Source organism: Bufo bufo, chromosome 4, assembly GCF_905171765.1.
Source record: "Bufo bufo chromosome 4, aBufBuf1.1, whole genome shotgun sequence".
NCBI lineage: Eukaryota > Metazoa > Chordata > Amphibia > Anura > Bufonidae > Bufo > Bufo bufo.
Window position 1 is genome coordinate 524600628 of NC_053392.1, and position 16354 is coordinate 524616981.

A 16354-nucleotide genomic window follows, 5' to 3' on the forward strand; every position below is an offset into this window, starting at 1 on the left:
CACGCGGTGATACCTAATATGTCAGTTTTTTTTCTATTTTTTACAAATTTTTATGGGAAAGGGGCTTTTTTTTATTGAAACTAATTTTTCTTTATTTCAACATTACGGGGTCTGATCCCTGTTTCAATGCAGCACAATACATCTGTATTGTGCTGCATTGATTATCAGTGTATTACACAGTGTAATACACTGATAGTTTGCCTATGAGACCCAGCCTGGGGATGCCGAGCCCCAAGGCCTTGGAATGGTTTGGGGCTGCCATGGCAACCATCGGGTCCCCGCCACCGCAGCATGGGGACCTGATGGCTAAGGTGATGGAGCGCAAACCTCTCATATGCCGCGGTCAGCGCTGACCGAAGCATATGAGAGGTTAATCCACCGGCATCGGCGGCATCACCGATGCTGGTGGACACAGCAGGGATCCGGCTGTCAGTAACAGACAGATTCCTGCCGCTGACCGTGGCACCGCACGTGGGGGGAAGAGAAGGACCGCAGGACGAGAATACTCGTCCTGGGGCGCAAAGTACCGGCCCTTTAGGATGAGCATTCTCGTCCTGGGTCCTTAAGGCATTAAAGAGGACGGTCACCTCTCTTGACACGCCTGTTTTACTAGCTTTATACATTCCCTATGTAATAACAATTCTGGGACATCTATTCTTATGGCTCTATGTTGTGCCATTTCTTTATTATTTCTGCTAGCAGTTGTGAATGAATTGCTAGCAGTCTGCAGTAAGGGTACAGAGGGGTGGTAACTGGTGGGGGGGGGGGGGTGTACCTGCACAGTCTGACATTATCCAATCAGTGCTGCCATTAGACTGTGCAGGTACCGACCCCCAAATGGTTACCTCCCCTCTGTACCCTTACTGCAGACTGCTAGCAATTCATTCACAACTGCTAGCAGAAATAATAAAGAAATGGCACAACATAGAGCCATAAGAATAGATGTTCCAAAATTATTACATGGGGAATGCATGAAGCTATTTAAACAGGCATGTCAGGAGTGGTGACAGGTCCACTTTAATTCTACTTGTGCCATTCCTCTGTTATTCATACTAATCATTATGAATAAATCGACAACTAGATTAAGGTGTTTCCCTATACACTGTGTAATCCATGCTGACAGAAGTGAAGGAACAGACCCTTTGGACAAGGGCAATGGTAAATTAACAGCACAACACATAGCTATGTATAAGAAAAGATTATTGAGAATTGTTCTTTAATGGAGTACTTCCTAAAATAGACATGTCAGGGGTTCTCCCATCTCAGGAGAGGCTTACCCGTGTGAGATGGAAATACCATTCAGACTTGTTCTGTACGGTACAGTATATGACCAATTACCAAGGCCTGACCCCCCAAGCAGTAATGGATGCTGAGAATTACATTGATCAAAGAATGTTAAGCAGGGTAATTTATCTCAAGCAAATGTTACATCACGTGTCTGCACTGTATGGAAGGCAAAAGGCCAAGTAAAAATCCTTTATTTCCCTCTACAAGGAATTGTTGCAGTATCACCATAGTGTTAAAGGCACTGTACAGAGAAACCCGACCGCTTTCTTCCAAAAACAGCATCCCACCTGTCCATGGACTGTATCTGGCATTACTGCTCAGCTCCAGCTGAAGAGGGCAGGAGCAGCGCTGTTAATTCTAAAACATGACTGGATGACCTACAAGTCGGTGTCTGTTACGTCTGGACGGCTTACGTTTATTTTACCCCCCTATCTACACTGCAAACTGGTGCAAAACCGCCAGGAAATGTAAAATTAGAGTTTGTATTTAAACATTAACTTTTGAAGTCTTGGTTGGGCTTCATTATCATCAGTGCTGACTGTTCATTCTCTCCAAGGTTAACCTTGGCCACTAATGCGGCCTTCAAGAGTAAACATTTACCCAGCATGCCCCACTCACATGCCTGACAAGGATCCTTTTATTAATACATACGAATCATCACTTTCTGGAAGACATCAGACTAAGGTCGCGTTCACATTTGCGCTTTCAATTCCGGCAGAGGAACAGACTCCCGGAATTCACCATATTATTAAAAAAAATATTCACTATTTTCTAAATCTGAATTTGTGCTTTTATGATGAATAGTGATACCTCATAAAATACTTATTAACATTCACCATCTGTATACTTTATGTTGGCATCATTTTGTAAAGGTCATTCTCTTTTTTTTAGGACGTTAGAAGGCTTCGAATTTTAGAAGCGGGTGGTGAGGAGCGGAGGAGGAAAGGTAAGTGTTTTTTTATTTTATAAAACATGAGGCGCTGGGGGCAATATGGACATGCTGGAGGCTGAGATAGGGGCAATATAGAGATGCTGGGGGCAATATGAAGATGCTGAGGCAATATGGGGCTGCTGGGGGCTAATATGAGAGGCAATGGGGGCTGATATGAGGCAATGGGGACTGCTGGGGGCTGAAATGAGACTGCTGGGGGCTGATGAGAGGCATGAGGCTCTTATCTGAGGTCTGATTGGGGGTCAGATCTGAGGTCTGACCTGAGTTCTAATTTTTTTTTTTTTTATTATTGTCCCCCCTCTAAAAACTAGGTGCGTCTTTTGGGCCGGTGCATCTTATAGGGCGAAAAATACGGTATAAATGTTATTCAAAACCGATTTTACAAACTCTGTTAACCCTTTACATGTTTCACAAGAATTAAAGGAAAATGGAGGCAAAATTTCTATTTTGATAATTTTTTTCCCTGTAATGCAGCAAGCGTTTACAGCAAACACTAAACCTCAATATCCATTACTATGATTCTGAAGGAGTGCCATATTGTTTTTGGAGGGCAGATTTTGCTGGAATGGTTTTTGGGTACTACATCCCATTTGAAGGCACACTAAGGTACACCTACAGTAGAAACCCCCCAAAAATTACCACATTTTGGAAACTACACCCCTCAAGGAATTTTTGAGGGTCATACTGACCAACAGGCATTTCACAGAATTGGCTGTGAAAATGAAAATTTTAATTTCTTCCAATAAAATCATGAATAAGCTCCCCATTTTTCATTTTCAGAAGGGGTAACAGGAGAAAAAGCACCTCCTTTTCTCCTGAAGACGGCAACAACCTTTATGTGGTCGTAAACTGCTGTTTGGGCACATGGCAGGGATCAGAAGAGAAGGAGCGTCATATGGTTTTTGGAGGGCAGATTTTGGTAGAATGATTTACAGGCGCCATGTTGCTATTGATCAGCCTCTGGAGACCAGTACAGCCATTTTCTGACAACCATAGATTTTATTTCTTTTTCTCTCAACAGAGCTGCTTTATCATTGGTTTTCTTTTGGGGTACATACAACTTTTTGAACGCTTTTTATTTTGTTTTTTGGGAAACAGGATAAAGAAATACAGCAACTCCGCCATTGCTTTTGGGGTTTTGTTATTGCAGAGAACACAGTGTATCTTTATTCTGCTCAGTACGATTACAAGGGTACCAATTTTATATAGCTTTTTTGAACATTTGCCACTTTGACACTTGTGTTGCCATTTTCTGAGAGCCATATCTTTCAGTGGTTACTATGGCGTAGTTTTTTTAAAAAAATTTACAGCGTTCATCTGACAGGGTAGGTCATATGATAGTCTGTCATTACAGATGCGGCGATACCCAATATGTGTATTTTTATATACGTTTTAACCCCTTCACGACCTCCGCTGTACATGTACAGCGGAATTTGTGTCTTTAAACATGGCACCAGCTCTCACGTACAGTGGGCGCCATAGCCGTCAGGTTTCTGCTGTTTAAAACAGCAGAGACCCGCGGCACATGTATGCGACCACGGTATCTGAGCAGTCCAGAAGCAGGAGCCATGCGCTCCCACTCCTGTAACAGCGTTCCCAGGCTTCAGCGGTTATTAGAGGAACATACCAATACAATCCACTGTATTGTTATATTGCTATCAATGAACACAATGGGCAATCTAATGATTGCCAGTTAAAAAAAAGTTCAAATCACCCACCTTTCTTTAAAATAATAAAAAACCTCTGTCAGAATTGTGGTTTTTCCCCAATTCCAACCAAAAATAAACGCTCATGTACACAGACCCACTGAAATGAATGGGTCAGGATTAAGTGCGGGTGCCATGCGTTCACGTCACGCATCACACCCGCGTGGAAAACTCGCTTGTGTGAAAGGTGCCTTATTGCTAAAGGTGCTATTCTTGTAAGGCCTCTTGCACACAACCGTATGGCTTTTTCAGTATTTTGCGGTCCGCAAAAAACGGATCCGCAAAAAATCCGGATGACGTCCATGTGCATTCCGTTTTTTTAGAATAGAAAAGCTGGCCCCTGATAGAACAGTGTTATCCTTGTCTGTTATGCGGACAATAATAGGACTTGTTCTATCTTTGAACGGAACGGAAATACGGAAACGGAAGGCATACGGAGTACCTTCGGTTTCTTTTTGCGGATCCATTGAAATGAATGGTTCCGTATACGGAAAGCAAAAAACGGAACGTAAACGAAAAAAAAAAAAAAAACTGATCCCTGATCTAGATGTCTCTTTAGGTGGAGAAGCACTGTGCTCCATAACGTCTTAGGCCCCTTTCACACGGGCGAGTATTCCGCGCTGGTGCGATGCGTGAGGTGAATGCATTGCACCCGCACTGAATACCGACCCATTCATTTCTATGGGGCTGTTCAGATGAGCAGTGATTTTCACGCATCACTTATGCGTTGCGTGAAAATCGCAGCATGCTCTATATTCTGCGTTTTTCACGCAACGCAGGCCCCATAGAAGTGAATGGGGTTGCGTGAAAATCGCAAGCATCCGCAAGCAAGTGCGGATGCGGTGCGATTTTCACGCATGGTTGCTAGGCGACAGTCTATTCACTGTATTATTTTCCCTTATAACATGGTTATAAGGGAAAATAATAGCATTCTGAATACAGAATGCTTAGTAGGTGATTAATTGAGGGTTAAAAAAAATAAAAAAAAATTAACTCACCTTCTCCTCTTGTTCGCGTAGTTCCCGGTCTCTTCTTTACTTCTTTAATGATGAACTACCGGCTAGGACCTGTGGTGACGTCAGATCACATGCTCCAATCACATGGTCCATCACCGTGGTGATGGACCATGTGATTGGAGCATGTGATCTGACGTCACCAAAGGTCCTTTAGCCCACAGCTCATCATTAAAGAAGTAAAGAAGAGACCGGGAACTACGCGAACAAGAGGAGAAGGTGAGTTAATTATTTTATTTATTTTTTTAACCCCTCCAGCCCTATTTTACTATGCATTCTGTATTCAGAATGCTATTATTTTCCCTTATAACCATGTTATAAGGGAAAATAATAACATCTACAGAACACCAAACATGCGCGATTTTTCTCACGCGAGTGCAAAATGCATTACAATGTTTTGCACTCGCGCGGAAAAATCGCGGGTGTTCCCGCAACGCCCGTGTGAAAGAGGCCTTACATTGCTCTTCCATGTACATAGGACAACATGCACCTGAAAAACACTGTTTTCAAGAATCACAATTTGCTTGGCCAGTCAAGTAAGAATAGGCTTTAACCAGATTCACCACAGATCCAGCCTCCCATTGGACCGAAACGTACAGCGTCACATATGGATTATTACTCCAAAGTGGAAGATTTCAGGTCACCCGCTGTAAGTACATCCATTTTGCATACAAAGAGAATGAAACAACGCACTGCAGGAGGATATAAGACAGGAGCCTCTACAAGATCTCCACAATGCACTTTAACAAGGGGTTATCCCCATTCAGCCAGTAATGGCCTATCACCAGTTTCGTGGGGTCCAATCGCTGGGAACAAAACACAGGAGCACTGCAAAATTGCAGTAAATTGCCGTACAGTACATATGGATGGGATTTTGGAAAAGCCATCTATAGGTAGCAGGAAAACATTAGAAAAGCAAGCACGTACATGCCATGTTGCAAAAATCTGCAGGGGTGAAAACCACCTGCAGATTTTGCAGAACATCTACATCAAGATCCAGGGTGTAAAATTTACCGTAAGGTCAGTCTCAGACGAGCGACTTTACTGTGGGAGCGAGATTTCCCAGCCTGAACTCTGCTCCTGTGACAGGACCTCACTGCATTAGGCCTCTTTCACACGCCCATATGGCTTTTTTAGTGTTTTGCAGTCCGTTTTTCACGGATCCATTGTTCCATTTTTTGTTTCCATTGCGTTTCCATTTCTGTTCCGTTTTTCCGTATGGCATATACAGTATACAGTAATTACATAGAAAAAATAGGGCTGGGCATAAAATTTTGAATACATGGTTCCGCAAAAACGGAACGTATACGGAAGACATACGGACGCATTTCCGTATGTGTTCCTTTTTTTTGCGGACCCATTGACTTGAATGGAGTCATGGAACGTGATTTGCAGGCAATAATAGGACATGTTCTATCTTTCAACGGAACGGAAAAACGGAAACAGAATGCATACGGAGTACATTCCGTTTTTTTTGCGGAACCATTGAAATGAATGGTTCCATATACGGAACGCAAAAAACAGCCCATAAACGAAAAAAAAAAAAAAAAGGAAGAGGCCTAAGGCTACTTTCACACTAGCGTTCGGAGCGGGTCCGTCTGATGTTTCATCAGACGGATCCGCTCCTATAATGCAAACGCTTGCATCCGTTCAGAACGGATCCGTTTGCATAACAGTTTATTTCAGATCTGATTTTTCACTTCGGAAAACTCAGATCCGACAGTATATTCTAAACACAGAAGCGTTCCCATGGTGATGGGGACGCTTCAAGTTAGAATATACTGAGAACTGTGTACATGACTGCCCCCTGCTGCCTGGCAGATGCTGCCAGGCAGCAGGGGGCAGACCCCCCCCTCCTGTATTTAACTTATTGGTGGCCAGTGCGGCCCCCCCCTCCCTCCCCAGTATTAATTGTAACCAGTGCGGCCCCCCTCCCTCTATATTCATCGGTGGCCAGTGCGGATATTAAATATGACCAGTGCGGTCTCCCCCTTCCTCCCTCCCCAGTATTAAATATGAGCAGTGCGGTCTCCCCCTCCCTCCCTCCCTCCCCAGTATTAAATATGAGCAGTGCGGTCTCCCCCTCCCTCCCTCCCTCCCCAGTATTAACTATGATCAGTGCGGCCTCTCCTCTCTCCCCCCCCCCCCCCTCCCCATCATTGGTGGCAGCGGAGAGTACCGATCGGAGTCCCAGTTTAAATCGCTGGGGCTCCGATCGGTTACCATGGCAGCCAAGACGCTATTGCAGTCTTGGCTGCCATGGTTACTTAGCAACAAATAGAATCATTATACTTACCTGAAGAGCTGCGATGTCTGTGTCCGGCCGGGAGCTCCTCCTACTGGTAAGTGAAAGGTCTGTGCGGCGCATTGCCTGCAAGCTGCGTTCGGGTGTCCGCCTGCTGAGCGGAGGCCAAACGGTGCCAGACTGATGCATTCTGAGTGGATCCGCATCCACTCAGAATGCATTGGGGCAGTACGGATCCGTTCGGGGCCGCTTGTGAGAGCCTTCAAACGGAACTCACAAGCGGAGCCCCGAACATTAGTGTGAAAGTAGCAGACTGACTTAGGCTACTTTCACACTGGCGTTCGGTGCGGATCCGTCTTGTATCTGCACAGACGGATCCACAACGATAATGCAAACGCTTGTATCCGTTCATAACTGATGCGTTTGCATTATTCATTCAAAAAAAAGGATCCGGATCCGTCTTGACTTACATTGAAAGTCAATGAGGGACGGATCCGTTTTCAATTACACCATATTGTGTCATTGAAAAACTGATCTGTCCCCATTGACTTACAAGTCAGGACGAATCCGTTTGGCTCCGCATCGTCAGGCGGACATCAAAACGCTGCAAGCTGCGTTTTAGTGACTGCCTCAAAAAACACAACGGAGACCAAACGCAACCAAATTGATGCATTCTGAACAGATCCTTATCCGTTGAGAATGCATTGGGGCTGAACTGATCCGTTTTGGGCCGCTTGTGAGAGCCCTGAAAACGAATCTCACAAGCGGACCCAGAAACGGCAGTGTGAAAGTAGCCTAACAATGCTGTGGGTCCCTGCCCAACATCGGCTGTACTGAACAGTACTGACATGCCATCAATAGTACAATTCATTACAGCCAGTCAGGCAGGGACGCACAGCATTAAGGAGCACAGGAGCAGAGTTCAAGCCGGAATATCATACTCCTACACGTGAGCTCGCTCAGCCGAGACTGGTCCAAGGATGCCGGCACACTTCGCGGCAGTCCTGCTTTTTAGGGGCGGCAAAAAAAATGCATAAAAAGAACACGTGGTTTTTTAAACAACTTACCGCTGTTTAAGGCTACTTTCACACTAGCGTTGTTTAAATCCGGCGTTCAATTCCGACACCGGTACTGCCCGCCGGATCCGGAAAAACGTGTGAAAACGGATTACATTTGAATCCTGATCAGGATTTTGATCACAATGAAAAAAATGCATTGGGAAAAACGGATCCGCCATTTATGGACTTTAACTTTTTTTTAACATGCAAAAGCTGGATCCGGTTTGACGGAACACACGGCGCCGCATACGGCGTTAATGCAAGTCAATGGGAAAAAGACCGGATCCGGCGTTCAATCAAAGTGTTCAGGATTTTTGGCCGGAGGTAAAAATACAGCATGCTACGGTTTTCTGAAAAGCCTGATCAGTCAAAAAGACTGAACTCTCCATTCAGAATGCATTAGGATAAAACTGATCAGTTCTTTTCCGGATTTGAGCCCCTAGGACGGAACTCAGTGCCGGAAAAAAAAAAAACGCTAGTGTGAAAGTACCCTAAGGCCTGTTTTCTTCCAGCAATGGAAAACACATAGCACCCTTAAATCACATTAACCCCTTGAGCCCCAGGAGTTTTTTCTCCTTTTCGTTTTTCACTCTGTGCTTTTCCAGAGCAGTAACTCTTCTACTTTACCAGTGACATACGCGTATGAAGGCTTATTTCCTGCAGAACAAGTTGTACCTTCTAAAAAAAAAAAAAAAAAAAACTCAATTTAGGCCACAATTTTACAAGTTTCGTTTTTACGGTGTCTCCTATGGGGGAAAACTAGCCCATGCCCTTCATTCTCTGAGTCAGTACGATTTCAAAGATACTATATTCAGTGTTTTAATCGGAAAAAAAAAATATTTCCATTGCCATATTCTGACCCCTAAACTTTTTATAAAGTTATGTCTATGGAGCTGTGTGAGGGCTCATTTTTTGTAGAGCAGTCTGTAGTTTATTGAAATTATTTTGGTGTGTGTATGAATTTTTTATTACTTTTTATTTTTTTGGAGATGAAGCGTTGTATGTGATGAATTTTCTTTAAATAGTACAGGCATTTTTGGATGCAGCAATGCCTATTTTATCGATTGTTTATTTTTATGTTAAAATTGGAAAAAGGGGGTGATCTGAATTTTTTCGATTTTAAAAATGTTAAATTTTTTTTTTTTTTTACTTTAAGTCACCTTAAATTTGACTGTCAATTAAAAAAAAAAAAAAAGGTTTTGAAAACCCCTTTAATCTTCCAAACACACAACAGCACTATTAATTTTTAAAAAATAAAACAAATATTGTAACTACATAGATCCCAGATGGATGAACACTAAGTGAAGCATATACTTAGTCTGTCAGCCACAAGACCCCCTATCATCACCGCACTAAGACAACTGGAGAGTAAGCCTCATGCACACAAACATATTTTGTTTCTGTGTCTGTTCCATTCTATTTGCGGATAGGATGTCGACTAGAGTTGCTGCGATACCAAATTTTTTATTCGATTTCGATACCATAAAGACGTATTGTGATACTCGATACCAAGTGAAAAAAAATATAAGATACCAAAAAAGCCACGTGCATTCCGCATTTTAAAAAATGGTGAATCGCGCAGTTTTTATTAATTTTTTTTTCTGTTCCGGTGTTCACCGCATAGATTTTTTAAAATATTTTAATAGTCTGGACTTTTTGGACGTGGCGATATGGGATATGTTTATTTATTTATTGTTTATATATTTTATATGTAAAATTGGGAAAGGGGGTGATTTATACTTAATATTTTGGTGTTTTTATTTAATAACCATTTCCCCCCTTAGGGGCTAGAACCTGGGATCTTTTCATCCCTTGTCCTATCCACACTAATGGAGCTCTATTAGGGTGAATAGCACTTCACACTCTCCCTGCTGCCCTGTGCTTTGTGCACACAGCAGCAGGGAGCCGACTATGGCAGCCAGGGCTTCAGTAGCGTCCTGGCTGCCATGGTAACCGATCGGAGCCCCAGGATTACACTGCTGGGGCCCTGATCAGAAGCTGCCACCAATGAAAAGGAGAGGGGACCCTGTGGCCACTGGCACCAATGATTTTAATACTGGGGGGGTTGAGGGGGCGGGTGCACTGCGCCACCAATGATAATTAGCCTTTAATACAGGAGACGGGTGCCGGCAGCAGACCAGCGGCAGTTAACCCCTCAGGTGCCGCACCTGAGGGGTTAACTGCCGCTGATCGCAGCTCCCTGTCAGAGGCAGGGTGCCGGCTATGCGATTCTGCTGCCGTCACCTGCCTCCTGTATTAAAAGTTAAAGACGACCTTTCATGGGTCTGGACCTTGTTAAGTAGCAGGCTACATAGAGCGGCGCCCAGGGATCTCCCTGCACTTATTATTCCTGGGCGCCGCTCCGTTCGCCAGCTTCTCTCCTGGGCGTTACTTCTCCTTGGCTGTAGTGCTGTCTAATCGCAGCACAGAAGGTCACAGCCAGAGAGAAGTAACGCAGAGGAGAGAAGCTGATGTCTCCTGCCCATTGCTCCGATAGTAGTAATTAGAGACGGTAACTCGGCCACAGCGGGCGAACGGAGCGGCGCCCAGGAATAATAGTAAGTGCAGGGGGGTCCCTGGGCGCCGCTCTATGTAGCCTGCTACTTAACAAGGTCCGGACCCATGAAAGGTCCTCCTATCATTGGTGGCACAGTGCGCCCGCCCCTCCTCCGCCCCTCTCTCTTTATTGGCAGCACGGTACAGGGGGGAGGGAGAGACTGCTGCCTTCTCCCCTGTGCTGCTGCGGGAACATGTGCGTGCTGACAGCAGTGCGCTCATGCTCTGTGATACTAGACTGCGCAGCAGCGCAGCCCAGTATCGAAAAAAATTGAAATCCCGGTATCGTATTGCTACTGGGACAAAAGTATCGATTGGGTATCGAAATTTTGATACCCGCAACAACCCTAATGTGGACCCATTCATTTCAATGGGTCTGCAAAAAGTGCGGACAGCACACGATCCGTATGTCCATTCCATAGCCCCGCAAAAAACTAAAATAAATAGAACATGTCCTATTATGTCTCGTTTTGTGGACAAGGATAGGCATAGTGACAATGGATGGGCAAAAAAAAAAAACGGATGCAATACGGATGCCATCCGTATTTTTTGTGGATCCGTGTTTTGCGGACCACAAAACACATACGGTCCTGTGAATGTAGACTAAGGGTGCATTTACAGCAGATTATCTGACAGATTTTCTGACTAATCATTGGTCAGATGGCCGGTTACACACACAGATCTTTTGTTATACACACCAACTATCTGTTGGTGTAACTGCACCTTAGGGACCAATAGGGCGAGCAGTGATTGGGAATGAATGTTCTTCATCCTTATCACTGCCCACTTGGGGTCCTTTTACTTGGACGGATTTTCTGACAAAGCAGATGCTCCCGATCACTGTTCGCCGTCTATACACCGCAATCTGCTGCGAAAGTAACAATGATTTTCCACACGACACGATCACCTGATGAACAAGCATTTGCTCGTTCGGCGGGTGATTGCCGACACCTTCTACACGGTCAGATTATGGGGAACAAGCGTTTATACAAACCCTAATCTCCGATAATCGGTCCATGTAAAAGAACCATTACGAGCCGCATTCACATGCGCCAATGATCACTGCTGTACGGGGATGAACAAACAGTACAATCGTCCGTCGCCAGCACGTCAATCCCCATTTACAAAAGCCGATCTGCAGCCAGAAAATTTGGATTTTTGGTGCAACATGAAAGACGTGTTCATAAGACCCACAACCCTTTGCTTGTCTAAAGATGGTCAGCAGCACATTTCACAGGTCAATTATCAGGAGCGAGCATTCATTTGTTCGGGTATTTGGCCCATGTAAAAAGGTCTTAGGCTACTTTCACACTTGCGATTGTAATTCCGGTATTTAGATCCGGCAACAGATCCGTCAGTAAATACACTGAAATTCAAAAGGTGATTGATCAGGTTTTTTTAGGCTGCTCAAAAACCGGATCCGTCTACATTGACTTACATCGTTTTCAGTAGCAGATGTGTATAATTTTTTTTTGCAATGCAGCTGGAACGGAAGACATCGATCTTTTTCCATTCAGAATGAATGGGGACAAAATGGCCGGATCTCAATACCGGAAAACAACAAAACAAGTGTGAAACAGGCCTTAAAGGGGTTGTCCGCTTTTTTCTATAGATAACCTATCCTATTTACTTGAACCGACGAGAGCCGTCCCATACAAATGAATGGTGACGCCATAGTTGTAATTCCACTGCTCACCGCTGCAGTGGCGATGGCGAGCAGGTAAACAGAAAGGAGAAGCTGCTTGGCCAAAGAATCCTCGAGGCCCAAAAATATCCCAATTCGATGGTTTTCCAGATCTGTACAAAGAAAGCAATTATTTAGGCCCCTTTCACACGGGCGAGAATTCCGGGCAGGTGCAATGCGTGAGGTGAACGCATTGTACCCGCACTGAATACGGACCTATTCACTTTAATGGGGCTATTCAGATGAGCAGTGACTTTCACGCATCACTTGTGCGTTGCGTGAAAATCGCATCATGTTCTATATTCTGTGTTTTTCACGCAACGCAGGCCCCATAGAAGTGAATGGGTCAGCGTAAAAATCGCAAGCATCCGCAAGCAAGTGCGGATGCGGTGCGATTTTCACGCATGGTTGCTAGGAGATGATGTTAGTAAATTGATAAAAGTCAATTTACTGCATTATTATCCCTTCTAACATGGTTATAAGGGAAAATACAGTAATAGCATTCTTAATACAGAATGCACAGTACAATGTTCTATCTTCATTCAGCAGGACCTGCGCTGACGTCACCAATTACGTAATCAAAGGTCCTTTTACAGGTCCTGAAAGAAGAAGAAAGACGATGCCGGCTGCGCGAACAAGCGGATCAGGCGAGTTAATTATTTTTTTTTATTAACCCCTAATGCCACATTTTAGTAAGCATTCTGTATGAAGAATGATATTAATTTTCCCTTATAACCATGTTATAAGGGAAAATAATAAAATCTACAGAATATCTAACCCAAACCTGAACTTCAGTGAAGAAGTCTGGGTTCCACAGTTTTTTATCACGCGCATGAAAAACGCATTGCACCCACGCGATAAAAACTGAACATCGGAATGCAGTCGCAGTCAAAATGGACTGCAATCGCATATCTACTCGCACAATTTCCCTGATCGCAGACGCAACGCATCCGGACACACTCGTCTGCAAGGGGCCCTTAGGGTCTCTTTTGATGTCACTGGAGAATTCTCCGCTCCAAATCAGCGCGATGAAGGCTACGTGTTTATTTTGACGGCATCTACGTGCGTCTGTGCAGAAAAACCTTCAAGTGGTCAGCATGGCGGCTCAGTGGTTAGCACTGGTGCCTTGCAGCGCGGGGGTCCAAGGACAACATCTGCATGGAGTTTGTATGTTCTCCCCGTGTTTGTGCGGGTCTCCTCCGGGTTCTCCAATGTCAAACTGATAGATTGTGAGCTCCTCAGGAGACAGCGGGCGATGATCATGTCTGTAGAGCACTGCGGAATATGTCAGCGCTATATAAGTGAGTAGGATAAATAACGGAGATCGTTTTCATCGAGGATACTAATGTGAATTAGCCCTAAAGCTGGAAATACTGCCGATGCTGTCGCTAACATGAGATCCAGATCCATAAGCACCCAGACACAAACCTGTTCTCAGGACGTGTCCCCCTGGCCTGTCACCTGCAGCCCAGGTGTGAAGCAGTATGAACCCCACACGACCTGGAGGGAGGCTACTGCAGAATGAATCATTACCAGCTCCATAGATTCCAATTCTAGAAATATCCTGATAGATTTACATATTTAAGAACCGGCGCCGACTGCATGCAACGCTCCATGTTCCCTAAGAGCGTGTCCTCTAATGCAAATGTATTGAGAAAATGCCAAAAAGGCAATACTTCGTGCGAAGCACTGGATGAACACAAAGCACTGACATCACTGTACCCTTAAAGGGGATTTCCACTCCTTTCTTTAGGACAGGTCACCAATAGCCGATCACCGTGTTGTGCAGGATGCAGACAGCTCCCTCCATTGAGCAGAGTTGGTTACTGCACCTGTTCAGGACCAGCTCCATCCACTGGACGAGGCCAACTGCAGAACAGCCGATCAGCGGGGGTGTTAGGTGTTGACCCCCTGCCGATCAGATAGCGACAGTGTATCCTGAGCAGAGGCCATCACTTGTAAACAACCCCCTTAAAGGGAACCTGTCACCGGGATTTTGTGTATAGAGCTGAGGACATGGGTTGCTAGATGGCTGCTAGCACATCCACAATACCCAGTCCCCATAGCTCTGTGTGCTTTTATTGTGTAAAAAAAAACTAATTTGATACATATGCAAATTAACCTGAGATGAGTCCTGTCCCTGACTCATCTCACATACAGGACTCCTCTCAGGTTAATTTGCATATGTATCAAATTGTTTTTATACACAATAAAAGCACACAGAGCTATGGGGACTGGGTATTGCGGATGTGCTAGTGGCCATCTAGCAACCCATGTCCTCAGCTCTATACACAAAATCCCGGTGACAGGTTCCCTTTAAACCTTTTGACATGATGGAGACCTGCTCTATCTTTCAGCCCATTGGTTTTCTTAAAGGGACGCTGCGTCGGGAGTTCAGTAATAAGGTTATAGTCACACGCAGCAGATATAGGCGATAGAAAATGCTGTTTATTTTTCATGGATTTTCTACGGCCACATGCGAATATACCCGTCATAGGGTCTCAAAAGGCTACTCTCTGCACAATCCTACCACCTCCGAAGAGAACAGACCGCCACTCACTGTAGTCGTTTTACCGCTCCTTCTCACGATCAATACACACAGGTGACGCGTTTCGGCTCAGCCAGAGCCTTTTCCAAACATACAAACAGGACCAATCGCACCGATTAGCAGGTTACACCCCTGAGGACAGGCAGGAGCGGGCGCCCACCACACGTGACCTCTCGGTAAGCATCGGACTGCCCATGTACACACAGACAAGCCATGGCTGTCATCTCCTGACACATCAGACAGGTGGAAAGCCCCTTGAATCCAGAGCGGGGCCCCTGATCAGCAGAGGGGCCACTGCCCTCCCTATCTAATGCTATTGTCTGCAGGTGGTTGTGGCACATGGCGGGGGAGATGACTTTGGACTCCATGCTGAACAAAGGGGTCCTGCCACCTTTCCACAGTGCCCACTGACCCCAAGGGGTTAATAGCATCATCCATCTACTACAAAGGTTCCACCAGGGCCGTAAAGCGCCAGCCCCTCACAGCAGGGCCCCTGGCCCGGAGCGGGGCTGTCATGGTGGCAGGTCACTGCAGGCCCCCATGACAGCTGACAGCAGCCCGAGGCCTGCGGCTTCCTAGGCCCTGGGTGACTTCTCCATCCAATGACGGTCCGTTCCCATGACGAGCAGAGGCCTCCGCTCCAGCCGGTCCCTCCCCCTCCCCGCCGCCGTCACTTACTCTCATTTAACACCTCCACCAGGTCTGCGCAGATTTCACACATCGTTCATGAAGGAGCCGCGTCCCGAGCATGGATCTGGCGCTGCCCGCGGCCCCGTCAGCCGGTGGATGCGGCGCCGCTCCTGGCTGCAAGGCCCGGGGACGAGCAGGAGTGAGGAGCGCGCTGGGACTGGACGTCTGAGCCGGAGGATGCAGGAAGAGGGGGGCGCAGGGAGAGGAATAGCAGGGAGTTTACTTCCCCCAAATGTGACCGAGGCGGCGACGAGCGGGATCCCTCACTGCCTCACCGAACCATTCTCAGCACAGCCGCCGCCATTTTGGTTGGGGATGCTCAGTTCAGCTCGGCTGTTTCCGGAAGTGAATCGGCCGTTCGGCTTTTCGTGATCCCTCCCAGTAGCCGAGCTGTCAAGTCACATGACCGGGCCGACAAAGGGGAGGGGCTCAGCAGTGGTGACTGCGGCCTGCTGCTGCTTGGGACTGCAACTCCCAGCATATCCTGCTCCCAGAGCATGCTGGGAGTCGTGTCACCAAACAACAGGCAGCAGACCTAGCTATCAGGGCCCTAAGGGCCACTCCAAGGCAAAGCGCTGCCACCCCCAGCTTAATGACTAATTTGGAATACATTTA

General features: G+C 45.9%; 1 protein-coding gene across 2 annotated transcripts in view; it reads right to left on the bottom strand.

Annotated features, from left to right (window-relative positions):
• Positions 1–16089, bottom strand: part of USP34 (ubiquitin specific peptidase 34) — a 208147-nt gene extending 192058 nt beyond the window's left edge. For both annotated transcript variants that reach the window (XM_040429731.1, XM_040429733.1), the window contains exon 1: positions 15728–16089. In XM_040429731.1, coding sequence (XP_040285665.1) covers positions 15728–15770 — 43 coding nt within the window. In that variant the 5' untranslated portion in view covers positions 15771–16089. The remainder of the gene's footprint in view (positions 1–15727) is intronic.
• Between the last annotated feature and the right edge of the window lie 265 nt (positions 16090–16354).